This window comes from Moschus berezovskii, chromosome 5 (assembly GCF_049115385.1).
Source record: "Moschus berezovskii isolate FMDL1 chromosome 5, NW_MosBer_1.0, whole genome shotgun sequence".
NCBI lineage: Eukaryota > Metazoa > Chordata > Mammalia > Artiodactyla > Moschidae > Moschus > Moschus berezovskii.
In genome coordinates this window covers 52695680-52711381 of record NC_142464.1, presented here as the reverse complement: position 1 = coordinate 52711381, position 15702 = coordinate 52695680, and the positions used below count along the sequence as shown (strand labels likewise).

The 15702-nt window shown below is 46.8% G+C and overlaps 1 protein-coding gene across 2 annotated transcripts in view; it reads left to right on the top strand.

Moving 5' to 3' along the window:
• The window catches only part of CCDC149 (coiled-coil domain containing 149), a 116231-nt gene extending 100792 nt beyond the window's left edge, over window positions 1-15439 (top strand). For both annotated transcript variants that reach the window (XM_088836266.1, XM_055435314.2), the window contains 2 exons: window positions 5163-5279; window positions 12687-15439. In XM_088836266.1, the coding sequence (XP_088692392.1) occupies window positions 5163-5279; window positions 12687-13117 (548 nt within the window). In that variant the 3' untranslated portion in view covers window positions 13118-15439. The remainder of the gene's footprint in view (window positions 1-5162; window positions 5280-12686) is intronic.
• The last annotated feature ends 263 nt before the right edge of the window (window positions 15440-15702 follow it).

Sequence of the window (15702 nt, the reverse complement as noted above, 5' to 3'; positions counted from 1 at the left end):
GCAAGAGGAAGTGTGTTATTTTTTTTTCTTCTCCTCTTCCTCTTCTTCCTCCCTCCACTTCCTTTTTCTCTTCTTCCACTTTTCTCTTCTTCCTCTTCCTCTTTCGCTAAGTAAGGGAATATTTACTATTTCAGCCAAGTAGAGGGGATTTTGACCCAGTCGTTACAGAGAATTGCTAGCTCTCAAGAATTGCAGTCTTGAAAGAATCTGTGTCTCCTCTAAGAGATCAGTCCATAACATGTTGATACATGTTCTGAGTATCAACTTTGTGAATTCAGTCCTGTGCCAGGCGTTCTAGACATGCCCCTCGCCTCTTCCAAGAAGCAACAGTCCCACTGCTGCTGCTGCTGCTAAGTCGCTTCAGTCGTGTCTGACTCTGTGCGACCCCATAGACAGCAGCCCACCAGGCTCCTCTGTCCCTGGGATTCTCCAGGCAAGAATAGTGGAATGGGTTGCCATTTCCTTCTCCAATTCATGCACACATGCTAAGTCGTTTCAGTCGTGTCCGTCTCTGTCTGACCCTATGGACAGCAGCCCACCCGGCTCTGCTGTCCACAGGATTCTCCAGGCAAGAATACTGGAGTGGGTAGGAAAGTGCGATGAATATTCATCATGCAGTGAAAGGAAAACACAAAATGATACATAAGTGTCAATGAAGTGATAAAGATGTTAGTGTGTGAGGGAATAATGTGACAAGTCATTGAATGCTGGACCTGGAATGACAGTTGAGAGCAAAAAAGTTCAAGGATGACAAATGCTTGGCATATATTACACAGCATCATTTCCGTGCCAGTGGCAGACATGGCTAATCAATCACATCGCCCTCCCTTGATAATCTCACACGTGGCCCTCAAAACAGTCTTTCCCATTGGCTTTCCAGGAAGCTACCTCCTGGTCAGAGTCATCATGTGAGAGAAAACCTTCTTCCTTTTCATGAACTAGTCTGATCCCTTCATTTTAAGGAAACAGAAATTTCCATGAGGAAACAGAAATTCAAGAAGTTGGGTGATACCTCAGGCCACAGAGGCTGAAGTCAGGTGTTCAGATCTTCATTTCAGTGCTCCGTCTGCACGGGGAAGGTACAGTTCAGGAAAGAGAGACACAGAAGGTAGGGGGCTGCTGGGCGGGAGAGGAAGGGAGGGTAGGGAGTGTAGATCCAGTCAGCTGGGGACTGGTTCTCAAAGCAAGCTGAATTGGAAAAGAAAGATTGAGAAGCTGGAACGGTCTGTCCCAAGACTCTAAAGGACCATGGTGAAGAGGCCCACCTCTCATGACTGTAGGGCAGAATTTCTCTTGGCTGTGGAGCATGCTCCGCTTTCTCTTTGACTCTCTTCCCCCTCGCTCCTCACTCTCTCAGCCAACAATGTACAGCTCCTGCTGCTGTTGGATAGAGTTGGGGCAGATGTGTGATCTTGCTGGGAAGCGGGCAAGTCTGACAGATGTCACAGCCCATGTGGAGAAATCATCTGGAAAGCAGCAAGCCCTCCAGACTGTTTAATGGGTCCCTGAGAGGTGGGGGAGACACAGGGCTCTGTAGAGAAAGCCAGAGGGTTGGCTGGTTGGCCTTGCTCTTCAGGAAGGAATGACCCTCCACTCTCCCCAGCCCCCTATCCGTCAGCCCCCTCTCCCAGTGGTTTGCAGGCATCTGCAGGTGAGAATGATGCTGGGAGGGAGTGGGGGACGTGGCAGGCACCGAGAAAAGGTTTCCTGGATGTGCTCATGCTCCGAAAAGAAACACTGAAAGCCAGAAAAAAGTCTGGCAAGAGCAGAGCCTGGCTCTTGGAGCTTTTTATTTGAATTCTCTATTTTCCACTCTCAACATCAGTCTGGGGAGGAAAATGTGCATTCTGAAAGTAACTGGCACATTTTGGAGAAAGGAAGGAGTGCTGTTGTGTTATAGGGAATCAGGAGGGTTTCTGGAAACTCAAACACCAGTTGAACAGAAGGGCCTGTGTGACCTGCGTTGATTGTGATTTGAATCTAGTTCATGGATCATCCACACCCCATTCCCCAGTCCCAAGGACCAAAATGGAGCTAGGAGACAGCAGACCATCAGATTAGAGTTCAATATAGTCAATACAGAGAGAGTCTGGGCTTCGAAACAACAGAACTGAGAGCCTTCTAAGGAGGATCATTGAATTCTTTAAATGTTTTGCAGAAACCAAATCTTGACATTTTACCATCAGATAAGGAAGTAATCTTTGCAGGTGGGGATTTCGGAAGGTGTTTATCTTCTCCTCCAACCCCTACTTTGATTAGATACGGATTAATTTATGGACAAATGATGGTTTCTGTTTCCCTTGTCTGCATGCCTGTTGCTCAGAATCTTGCAGAAGTTTAGGGCTTCCCAGGTGGCTCAGTGGTAAAGAATCTACCTGCCAATATAGGAGATGGAAGAGATGCAGGTTTGCTTCTTGGGCTGAGAAGATCCCTTGGAGGAGGCATGGCAACTCACTCCAATATTCTTGCCTGGAGAATTCCATGGACAGAAATGTCTGGTAGGCTATAGTCTGTGGGGTCACAGAGTCAGACATGACAGCACACCCACACACACACACCCCAGCATTTTTGAGGCGCCATTGTGGAGTGGATAATTCACTGTGATTGAAGAGGGCCAGGGAGTCATTCTGCCCTAGAGGATTCCTCTCGACAGGAAGGCGCGAGGCTCTCCTCCCACTGCCTTACTCGCTCGGCTGCAGCCAGCTCCCAGCTCCGCCCATATTCTGATTCCTTGACCACAGGACAGAGTGGACTTGGAAGGCTTGTTGGGGCACAGAGGATAGAGTGTGCCTCTGCTGCCAGCGTATCTGCTGGAAAGATGGAACAGGAATTGCAGTTCTGCCCCTAACTTAGGACAGTGACTGTGGCCTTGTTGAAGAGAAACAAAAGCAGCCCACCTGAGACGTCTGCTATGGCTTCATAGCAACCGTTGTTTCCTCATGGTGTTTCTAGATTGTAGCTTTGCAACACAAGGGGAGACCTGACTGGGTCGACTTCGTCCTGCTGTTGTTCAGTTGCTCAGTTGTGTCCGACTCTTTGCAACCCTATGGACTGCAGCACACCAGGCTTCCCTGTCTGTCACCAACTTGTGGAGCTCACTCAAACTCATGTGCGTTGAGTCAGTGATGCCATCCAACCATCTCATCCTCTGTTGTCCCCTTCTCCTCCTGCCTTCAATCTTTCACAGCATTGAGGTCTTTTCCAGTGAGTCAGCTCTTCTCATCAGGTGGCCCAAGTATTGGAGTTTCAGCTTAAGCATCAATCCTTCCAGTGAATATTCAGGACTGATTTCCTTTAGGATAGACTGGTTGGATCTCCTTGCCATCCAAGGGACTCTCAAGAGTCTTCTCTAACACCACAGTTCAAAAGCATCAATTCTTTGGCGCTCAGCTTTCTTTATAGTCCAACTCTCACATCCATACATGACTACTGGAAAAACCATAGCTTTGACTGGACAGACCTTTATTGGCAAAATGATGTCTGTGTTTTTTAATACACTCTCTAGGTTTGTCATAGCTTCATGCTGAGAGCCTCTTAAAATATCCAAAGCTTCAATTCAGTGGTTCTCCTTGGGAAACCTCTCCAGATTGTAGTCCTAAAGATTCTGGATTTCTTTCAACTTGAGACAATATCTGTAATTTGTGGAGAACTTCAGGGCCAGCTCCTATCAGATTCCTCCTCTTCTGGGATGACCCTCATAAAGCAGAAACCTGAGAGTGATGGCTGCTAATAACAAGCTCCATCTGTCTGAGGCAGCTGCAGGCGTCCATACCCACCAAGTAAACATCAGGATTCCCAAGAATGCATCAACCATTTATTCACAGTTATCAGCTGTTTATGAAGCACCTGCCATATGCCAAACTCTCTACTAGTCTTGGAAATCAAGTTAATAAGGTTACATGTATGGCCAACAGGGAGGGTGGTATTATAAACAAGTTGAGGGATCAGAGGTACAGGCCAAGGTTCACCTCATTCTCTAAGGCAGTGGACATCTTGGCCCAAATACCATTCTGTGCTCCACCAAACCTGAGTAGAATCATAGAACTTTAGAGCCTCTGATTTGAGCCCCAGAGACAATCAGTGACTTGGCTTCAGATAAGGTTTCATTCAAAGTCAGACAGCTGAGGCTGGAGCATGGGCTGGGCCATGGCCCTGGGGTTCACTTGTTGGCATGGTGGTACCCACCAAGAGAATCTTCTGGGTTCATGGGCAGGAGTTGGAGATCAAACCCTCCCTCACCTGACCACTGGGGCAGCATGACCTTCTGTATACCTGTTTTGTGTCTATGTGTCTATGCTCATCAAGCTCACATTTCAAAGCCACACCTCCCTCCTCCTCACCTTCATACCTTGCCATGGCCTCAGAAATAGAGTTGTAATGGTTTTCCTTTCCTCTTCCTCTTCACCTCAGTCTTTCTCTGCCCACTTAGGGAGCTCATATGAATTGATAAAAGGGTTTGGCTGGGATGTGTCTTTATATCCTAAATAGAGTCTAGCTGTGATCATTTGGGGAACCTGATACTACCTGTCCTATGACATACTTATGATTCAGTTTAAATGACCAAATCTAATTAAAACAGACCCAGTGTATGTGGCAGTCCTACCTGTACCATAAAACAGTCATTTCGATATGTGAAATGCCTAAGTGTTTTACGTGAATCAGTTCATTTTATCACCACCATCCCCGGAGGTGGCTGCTGTTATTCTTCCTCACTTTACAGATGAGGGCTCTGAGGCTCAGAGAGGCTCAGTGATTTGTCCGAGTCACCCAGCCAGCAACTGATGGGCTCCAGGACACACACACTACAGCATGGCTCCAGAGCCTGCACTCAAAGCGCTCCATTACTCTTGTTAGCATCGCTATTGTCTCACCCAGATGCAAGCCATTCAGTTTCTGACAGATACAGCATGCTACCCTTTAACGGTGGCATTTGTGGGCATCTGTGTTCTGAGCAGACTTCAGGACTCATAGACAGCTGGCCCTGGACCCCTCTGCCCTGCCTTCACTGTGGAGAGGGTAGACTGGCCCTCCTCCATCATGGCACTGTCTGTGATTGAAGAAGGAGCCTTGCTCACCCAAAGAGCCAGTCCCTTGGGTGGGGTGAGTGTTGCCACCACTCCAGTGGTGACATAATATGCCCATTTTCCTCTTTTCTGTGACAGGGAGCAAAGACACCATACTGTTCAGTGACCCCGCTCTTCCCACCACACAGAGGTCAAGATCCCCACTGCTCAAGTTCGTGGAGCAGCCCATCGAAAACAAAGCAAGTCCCAAGGATGGTAAGCAAGCCCTTGATTTCTTGACTCTTTCCTGGCCTGTGCCTGGTGCGGGGGATTAGTGGACACCAGACCTTCAGCTTTCTGCAGCATCTGCAGCACTTTTGGGTCATCCCCCTTGCTTCCTTTTATTTGGAGCTTCCAGCAGAAGAACACTGGTTCCTGCACTCTCAGCATAGTGAAAAGAGACCAAGAGTGAGGGTGCAGGATTTAAGCAACCTGGCTTCATATTCCAGCCTACCATCACACTGGTAGTGAGAACTTGGACTGGTAACTTCAGCTTCAGTTTCCTTTCCTGTAAGACAATGAGATGAGACATTGCCAACCTCAGGGAAATCTTGACACATTGCCTGACATGTGGTAAGTAGTCTGGGAATCAGTTGAATGAAGGAAGAATCTTCCTTACCAGGCACACTTTCTGGAGGCAGTATGTTTTAAAGGAGCTCAAGGGCCCGTTTAAGGTGCCGGATGAAGCAACAAGGTGAGAACCAGATCTCTTCCCAGGTGGTAGTCTCGTTTCTCTAGCTAAACTATCCTTCACATCTTTATGAGTCTTGCTCAGCTTCTTCCTATACCCCCAATGTGGTTGCCAGCTTCCAAGATGGCCCCAAATGATCCCCACTTCCTGGCATTCATGCCCTTGTATAGTTCTCTCCCACACTGGTCTGTGTGACTGATGGATTACAACAGAAGTGACGGTACATGACTTTGGAGGTCAAGTTATAAAAGCACATGGTCTGCCTTGCGCTCTCTGACTTGGATCACTTACTGCAGAGAAGGATGGGTGCCACATCACAAAGTTTCTTGAGCATCCCTACATGCTCTTTGTGTGGCCTGGAACTGAGGCCTCCAGCCATCAGCCACGTGAGTGCACCATCTTGAAAGCAGATTCTCCAGCCCCAGTCAAACCTTCAGATGACAACAGCCCTCGTTAAGGTTTTGATGACAACCACATTAGAGACCATTAGCAAGAACCTCCCAGATAAACTGCTACAGGCTCTCGAGTAACCTGCTAAGTTTCAAGGTAATTCGTTGTACAGCATTAGATAACTAATATACATCTATTTCTGCTTTATTGACTATGCCAAAGCCTTTGACTGTGTGGATCACAATAAACTGTGGAACATTCTGAAAGAGATGGGAATCCCAGACCACCTGACCTGCCTCTTGAGAAACCTGTATGCAGGTCAGGAAGCAACAGTTAGAACTGGACATGGAACAACAGACTGGTTCCAAATAGGAAAAGGAGTACATCAAGGCTGTATATTGTCACCCTGCTTATTTAACTTATATGCAGAGTACATCATGAGAAATGCTGGACTGGAAGAAGCACCAGCTGGAATCAAGATTGCCAGGAGAAATATCTATCACATCAGATATGCAGATGACACCACCCTTATGGCAGAAAGTGAAGAACTAAAGAGCCTCTTGATGAAAGTGAAAGAGGAGAGTGAAAAAGTTGGCTTAAAGCTCAACATTTAGAAAACTAAGATCATGACATCCAGTCCCATCACTTCATGGCAAATAGATGGGAAACAGTGGAAACAGTGGCTGACTTTATTTTGGGGGGCTCCAAAATCACTGCAGATGGTGACTGCAACCATGAAATTAAAAGACACTTACTCCTTGAAAGGAAAGTTATGACCAACCTAGACAGCATATTAAAAACAGAGACATTACTTTGTCAACAAAGGTCCGTCTAATCAAGGCTATGGTTTTTACAGTAGTCATGTATGGATGTGAGAGTTAGACTATAAAGAAATCTGAGTGCAGAAGAATTGATGCCTTTGAACTGTGGTGTTGGAGAAGACTCTTGAGAGTCCCTTGGACTGCAAGGAGATCCAACCAGTCCATCCTAAAGGAGATCAGTCCGGGGTGTTCATAGGAAGGACTGATGTTGAAGCTGAAACTCCAATACTTTGGCCACCTGATTGCAAAGAGCTGACTCATTTGAAAAGACTCTGATGCTGGGAAAGATTGAGGGCAGCGGGAGAAGGGGACGACAGAAGAAGAGATGGTTGGATGGCATCACCGACTCAATAAACATGAGTTTGGGTAAACTCCAGGAGTTGGTGATGGACAGGGAGGCCTGGAGTGCTGCGGTTCATGGGGTCGCAAAGAGTCAGACACAACTGAGCGACTGAACTGAACTGATGCCCAGCACATAGGTATCAAGATTCTTTCCTGTGTTTCTACGATTTCCTCTACCTGTTCTTTTACTGAGAATCATGCCTTCAACCATCACCTCTACCAAAATATATTTGAAATATTTTTTGCCAGTGGGTCTCATTTACAGAGTCACTGTCCTATCTTTCCCAAAGCACTACCTGTCCCACCAACATACTCTATGAACTTCTCAAATGTGACATCACAGCCCTACCTGCTGCCCTCCTTCTTGTCACTTAACTCTCTAGCAACCCTCAGAGCCAGCATCAACCACTCTGCACGTTCCTTCTCCATCCATATCTGGTCTGTTGCTACTATTTCTTCAGAGTTTCTTGCATCTCCATTCCTACCACCTCTGGCTTGGTTTGGGCCCTCCTGACCTCCTGGGCAAGGCCTCCATTCTGGTTTTCCTGCCTCCCAGAATCACCTTACTCCCTTCCCATCTTCATCCTGCTGCTCTAGGATAAATCTTCTGGAGCACATTTTCCATCACAGTTGTACTGTACTCAGAAAATCTCAAGTGGCTCCCCAACTGTCCATTATTAACTGTAGTGTAACAAAGCACCCCCAAACTTAGAACTTAAAGCCACAGCTGTGTATTATTTATCATGAGTCTTTGGATCAGATGAGTGGTTCTGCTTATCTGACCTAGGTTCAACAAGGCTCAGTCACTTCTGCTTTTGTACAGCTGTGTTTTGAAGCCCATTCTGATCACTCATACTAGTGCATGAAATCATAAGAGGAGAAGCCAAGACAGATCTGGGATTTCAACAGAGAAGTCCTCCAAGCACAAGCAGAGAGAATTCCTGGAGAGAGCCCCTGACTCGGGTGGTTTCCACGGTGGCCGGAAGACAAAGCTGGGACTTTGTAGCTTTGACTTTCCAGCCAGCAGCATGTGGCTGCTTGCAAGGCTGACCCATAACACACCGTAGCCCACTGTGCCATCTGGAACATGTCTTGGCGAGTGGTCACCCCATGCCAGCATCCAGTGTTCCCGTGGACATCTAAAGCCCTCTGTCTGCTGTGGGCTCGCTGAGCTCCCAGGCCTGCTAACCTGACATGGAGTCTGAGCCTGGCTTGATTTTCACAAGGGTGGCATAAGGGATGGTCTGATTCAAAATGATAGCTTCCAGAGTTCCATCATTAGCTTTCATTGTTCCAGCTCCATCCTTTGCCAGCATGCGTGGCAACAAGGAAGCATTTATGTAGCTGCTGTCAGTGTCTGGGGTGGCCTCATCACCGCTGCATCTCTGATTAATTCCAACTGAAAGCAGCCCACACTCAGGAGGACAGAGCCCATCAGAGACCAGTTAACAAAAGAAGATGAACGTGCCCTTCGGGCCAGTGTTTGGGGAGGGCGGCATGTTTTTAGGAGACTTGCAATCTTTTCCACAAAGAGCTACTGTTTTTCATCTTTTAGAGAAAATGTTTTTTCTTTCTGCACTATTTGTGTCCTAACACATTTTTATCAGTTGATTGCCTCATCATTATTGATATGTATGTTGTTATTAATAAGTATTAATGATACTAATTCTGTTTGCTACAGCAGCACAGATTAATTACTATTTGGGGGTAATACTATTTTCCAATTCTGAGCTAATTCAGAAATCTTTCTTTTATGGAAATGGGCATGCCATGTGTCTGTTCTCAAAGGAAAAATAAAACTCCCACAGCTTAAGATCAACATTCCAGAATCAGAGTTAAGGAAGGTTTTGTTCCCACAGTGAATAACCAGAGGCCCTCATTATTAGCTCAAGCGTTGTGGTATTTTCAGTAACTTTTCTTAGTCTTCTGATCATGACTTGAGTATACATTTTGGATATCTTTTGGATAAACAAAAGGGAGAAGAGGATTTGTGGATCCTGCTGTTGACCCATAATCCTGTCTCAGAGCCTGGTCCCTATATGGTCTGAGACTCTGAAAATCTAGGCTTTCTCAGGAAAAAAATAATCTGCAGTAGGACCAAAGAAGAGAATTACAGCCTTGTTCATCCCCTCGTTATGGCTGTGCCTTGCTCTGTAAGGAATGACAGCAGTGTAGCTCCCCTCCCCTCACCCTCCAAACGTTGAAAAGTTCTCCCTGGTAATCTCAGAGGTTTGCCATTTTTAAAGATTCATACATTTGAACACGAGTGGAACATCATCTAAAGAAATGCCATGAGGCAGGGGACTGGCGACCAGAAGGGCCTCAGTGTAATTTAGAGCACTCTCCCTTAGATGGAAATTAAGATAGAGAAGATTAACCTGACCCACAGTAAAAACACTGCAAAAGGTTTAGGGGTTAGGTTGTTACGGATAAGGTTAATTAATTTTTCAGGGGCACCAGAATATACTATTAAGTGTCCTGGTAGAAGTAATTTCATAAGAGTAATTTCCAGAAGGATTTTATTCATCTCACACTGGTGAAAATTTTCACTGTAGAAAAGAGCATAATTTACGCCTTTTGAGTAAAGTTTCTTGCACTGTGCTGGAAACGGGCTCATTTTGGCTCTGTGTTTCCCTTGTCTGCTGTACAACCACAGTACAGTTTCTGACTTGTTAGTACAAAAATTATGTGATTGCCTCCCTGAGTTATCTCAGGAGTAGCTAAATGCTTGTGTGAGTTAGAAATCTTTTTTTTTTTTTCCTGAAAGTGCTATTTTAAGAATTTTTAGGGTGGCAACCTGAACCTGGAATAAATTCATTTGAGGATTGCTTTCATTTATTAATGGATAGTATTGAAATATATGTACTAATATGTTCATTTATTCATACACTGATGTAAATGTCTGTAGATTCAAACGTTTAATAAGCTATTTATTGAGCACCCACTGTAGAACACTGGCCTGGGTAAAAGATTAATTGGGTAAGATATTAAACTTAAGGTGGGTTTTATAAAATAGTTATATGTAACTAACAATCTAAGGGTTAAAAGCACAAAGTTCCCTTGGAGGTCCAGACACAATTTTGTGGGGATTAGGGCAGTGGGGAGTTTACTTCTGGGTAGATTTAATCAAATAGGCTTCATGAAGGAGATGGAGGGTAGGGCTCACTCTTGAAATTGGTCATCTGGATGCATCAAGAATGGTGGCCACAGAGGCATCAGGCACATAAGCGAAGGCACAAAGGGCAGGGCCGGGTGCCATGAAGGGTTCGGTGTGGCTGGAACATAGGGATATGAGGAGAGTTGGCATGGCGGGTAGACGGATGTGGAGTCACTTAAGGCCTTGACTGTCAGGAGAAGCTTGGGCTTTGCTCCCTGGGCACGGACAGCTCTTAGAGATTTGAAAGCTGGGGAAAGGCATGGTCAGATTTGTGTTTCAGTTCTAGTGTTTCTCACACTGTAATATCCACCCACATCACCTGTGATCTTATTAAAATGCAGGCTCTGAAACAGTAGGTCTGGGGTAGGACTCTGCATGTCTAACAAGCTGCCAGATGACACTGGTCCGCAGACCCGACTTTGAGGAGCAAAGTTTTAGGGAAGGCTCCTCTCCCAGCAGGTTGGATCTGAGCAGAAGGAGTATGGGAACCTATTAGGAACTAACATACACTATCCTGGCTGAACAGATCTGAATAGTTACTTTTTTAAAAATCAAGACTTGCTTTAGTCACTCATTTATACATTCAAGAATCTCATGGTAAACACAAGTAATGGTCTCATTTTCAGATACAACACTTACTGAGGTCAGTGAGTTCTCAGGAGAGTTGTCCATAACTAAAGCAGAGGATTTAGAGTATATGAAATAATTAGTTAAATTTTTGTTCCTGGGGGATTTCTGTGGTCATCTGAAGAGCTAAAGAGAAAGAAATGGCTTCTTTTGAAAGGTGAGATGCAAATCTATGTCAGAAGAACTAGAGGTCTGGGGTGTGGGGACAGAGGTCAAGTTCTGTTTGTTGAAGGAGACCACAGTCCCCTTCCCCAGGGACCAGCCTGTCAGTTGTCACACCCACCACTCTCTCTGCATCACCCCCTCTTCCGTCACTGTTCCCACCTTTCACCTCAGCTGTTTCACTGCAGTCTTATGCTCCATCTGATCTCACCAGTATTTCATCTCTTCTAGAGTTTCTCAGAGTTTTTGCCAGGGTTCAGCCTTGTTTAAGTTTCTTAAGACTTTTAAACATTTGATTGGATAAATAAATGTTCAAAAACACATAGTTACTTAATTCAGTAAGTGAAATGTGATCATACCAAGTCAACTTTCCTTCAGACCTCCTACAGTTCTCCCACAACTCCCCCAAGTTCCATCTTTCAGCTTGAAATTGCACCTGCAGGTATCTGATACAGGCCTGATTGTGGTGGGTTCTACTCTGGCTTCATCTGGGGATCCAGGAAACGTGCCCCAGCCCCCTCACCCTTGCAATCTGCCCAGCAAGCCTCTTCCAGACACTTTATCCCTGTCTGGCCTGAGGGCTAAACCAGTCTTGCCTTCTGGGAACCTTGGTGTCTGGTGTTGAATCCACATGTCCAGGTGCTAAGAGTTCACTCCCCAAGTGCTTCTTCCCAGGCACGCAGAGCCCCTGTGGCTTGTTAGGTCCAAAAGGGACATTAGAGAGCCCGGCCCCTCATTTTATGTTGAAAATAAGGAGACTGAACAGGCTGTCCTGATTACAAAGCAAGCAAATAGGAAAATGGGAGCAGGAGGCTGGTTCTCAGGGGCCATCTCTTCCATCCCCCTCTAGTTGCAGCTGGAGAATTTCTATTATACAGCTTTAGGGAGAACAGTTTAGTTAGGAGGGGTAGGGAGCTTGAAGCTGCTTTTGCATATAAACTTTTATTAAAATTGAGAAAGTACCAGCGGTCAACATCAAAGAATGAGGTGCTGATGGAGATTGGGGGCAGGAGGCACTCAATCTCTCCTAACTACTCCTTCTTTTTCCCACACCGAAGAAGCCAGAACCACTTTGTGTTACTGAAGAGCCCCAGATCTTCCCTGAGCTACACAATGCACAAAACCTTTGTCCTCAGTTTAAATATTTCATGAGCTCAAGGAGTCACCATTGGTAAGCAAAGCAGGTGATAACCAGGCGCTTGGAAAGGATGGGTTACAGACACGGCCCATGTGACCCCTTTCCTTCAACTAATGACACAGAAGTCACCAGAGTGGCAGCTTTCTTTTTTGTGGGTCCTGTGTTGCCTTCGGCAGCATTTTCTACCTCGAAGGCCCAGCAACAGTGGGCTGGAGGTTGGGAGGAGAGGGGAAGCGAGGGCTGAATTCCAGCTGGAGGTCTGCTGCTGATCCCCCCCACCCGCTGTCTGTTTCAGGGGAGGCTCAGAAGCAAGATGAAAGTTGTGCTGCTCCCGAGGCATTGGCAGTGCGGGAAGATGCCGGGAGGCTTGCTGTCAGCTCCCCAGCAAGTCAGAGCCACAGGAACCAAAGCAAGCCCTTTCATCCCTCATTACTCCAACTACCTTTTGAGGAAGAAGAGGTAAACAGGCTTGGGAGGGAGACCGTGAAACCGACAGAGGAGCAGGCAGCCGCAGGCCCAGAGGGGATCAGGAGAGAGAGTCCCGTGGAGGGTCGGAGGGAGAAGATGTGGCCATCCCCCCCAGGCCTGACCGCCGAAGGGCCATGCCCCAAACCTTGCCTGGACTCCTCTGAGTCCAGCCAGTCAGAAGCCAAAGTTTCCACCCTGGAGGATGACAAGGGCACTGCAGAGGGTGGAGGGGGCACAAGGAGCATTGTGGAAACATGATGGGAAAGCGATCGGGCACGATGCCGTGTTGAAGGTACTCCAGACACAAAGAATTACACATCGCAACAGCTCCGCGAAGTAGTCACTTTCTCCTAAAACACCTCCAAGTCTGCAAGTGAGAAGGGACACGGATCCAGTTGCAAACTGTGAATATTCTGATGATGCCAGCAGAGTTTGATTTATTAAACACAGGTCCTCAAGCTTTTCAGTATCTCTTTCTGTGGAAGCCGCGCTGCTGTAAATGTGGCCAGGCACGGGCTCATGTCAACCATATGGCTGGTTTTCAGCATCGGTCTTTTCTGTCAGCATTTGTTTTATTTAGAGATAAGATGTTTTTCTATTATCATTTAAAGCTGTTGGTCAAAATTTTGGAGAGGGTTTGAAACGCTTGGGATTTTTAATCAGGTGCCCATCTTTGTCATGATTCCGTGGCTGTAGAGTAAGGTGTGATTGAGCATAGCGGGTCCAGCGGGTCCACGGCTCCTCTCTTCACATCAAGGCCTGGTGGGACCTCCCAGCGTGGATGTTCCTGGCATCCTGCCTGCAGCACTGTCTGTCCTGGCACCAAATGGCAAGTGGAAAGGGGCTTAAGTGGGCCCAGAAGGCTAGGCTTCTGGTTTGAAATCCACAACGCCTGTTGAGACCTGTCTGCTGACTACTAGAGCTGAGTTTCCCAGCCTGGAATTCTAGAGGATTAATCGACCTGGAGTGATGGTGGGTTGTGGACCAGCAGAGAGGAAGGGACTCCAATGGTGTTTTGATTTTTTGTTTCTGAGACGATATGGGAGCCAAAGCCTGGGGGTGCTGGCTCTCTGCCTTCAACCCGGGCTGCATTTAGGGCTTTCTGGGCCTGTGGGTTGTGGCAAGTCTAGCTGCTTCGGGGCCAATCCAGGTTTCCCCACCGCCTGGAATCTCTAGCCATCACTCCTCCAACAGAATGCTGCGACCACCCGCTCTGTGGCACCAGGTCCTCAGGTTTTAAAGGTAAGGCAGAGCTTGTGGCCCTAGAGTGGAAAGAGAGAGGAAAACAAAGTAACTTTATTACAGCCTGGGGAGGCAGGGTGTGGAACGAAATTCAAGCTCTAAAAGCAGGAAAGTAGAGTGGTCGCCCCCACCCGCAGCTTCCCTTGGGAATAAAATTAGCTTTTTGAGGCAGCATCTGGTGCTGCAGGGTGTTGAGGGCTCATTAAATGAGACCTTTCCTTGTGCTGAATGCAGTTTATTTCCCAGGAATACCTAAAACCAGATCCCAAAGTTCAAAATGTCCCTGAGAACCGAAATCACTCCTTTGAGAGAGACTCCTGAAGAGAAAAGAGAAGTTCCCAAGGTTGGAAAGGTAGAAAATTAATCAATTCATCCTAGAAATCAGGTATTTTTAGACCAGGCTTGTGATCCCCGGTGTGAATCCCACATGCACGGGGGTGGCCAGTAGCTCCTCCCCCAATACCTCCCTTCCACATTTTACCTCCTGGCATCACTTGGCCAGCAGGGTAGGATCCATCACACTTGGCACTGTCTCAGTCTGAAGGAGGGCAGGGTGCAGACTAGAGGGTCCTGTCTTTTTCAGATGCACCTGGGAAGACCTCCAGCTGCCTTCCGCCCACTCACCTAAGGTCACCCCCACTAGCAGGATGTGGGCACACCTGAGTCAGCGCACTGTGGCTCTTGGTGAGCTGGACACATCTATCCCTGCCCTCTGGGACCCAAGGCCCCATTCATTCATCCTTCTGTGCTCCAGCCTCTCCCCCTGCCCACACCTATTCTCCCACCTTCTGCTCCAGGGAGGCCACTTCTGCAGCTGCAAAGCTTCCCGCTCAGGCCAGCAGCCACCACAATTGTTTTCCTTCTGCACCAGGCCTAAACTCCCTGCAAATGTTTAGCACTACTGCATAGGATGCCAGAGCCACCACAGGAAAACATGGCCAGATTTAATACAGGGGTAATAAAAAGAAAAATCTCTCTCCACAATAGCCTTGGTTTTGACACACAGTTGGCCAGGTGCATGTCTTTAGGGCCTCCATCACTTGCTGAAAAGCAGGGCTTATAATAAACTCCAACACATTCCATCATGGATAGGAAAACTGCTGTGAGTCCCAGAGTGTGAGGTTCAGGGCAGAGGGTCATAGGAAATGCTAACCTAAACTCTGTATGTCCAATCAGCTTGGGGTTGGGGGTCTTGTGTTATTAGATGAAATTGTAGCCAATGAGTTGATCCTGTCATATTTGTAACCTGAAAATTGCCCTGTACACATGTGACACTGTCCCTCCTTTGCTATTCCAATCCAACATGGTTCCAATGACATTAAAGAGTTTCAGCAATTATTTAACAGTTGTCTTTTGTCTTTTCATGAGTCATTGTGAAAGTGTGCTTCATTCTGTCTTCTACTCCACCAAATAACCCTGCATCAATCAGGATCCTCTCAGCTACAGTTCACACTTTTAAGAAACTTAAACTACGGGGAAATGAATTATATTGCATAATAAGAACTCAGAAGTAGGGCATTCCAGGGCTGGTTCATTTAAGAAAGTTATCAAGGAACTCATTTTCTGTCTTGCTGCCCTGCGTGCCTCAGCGGCAGATTCTT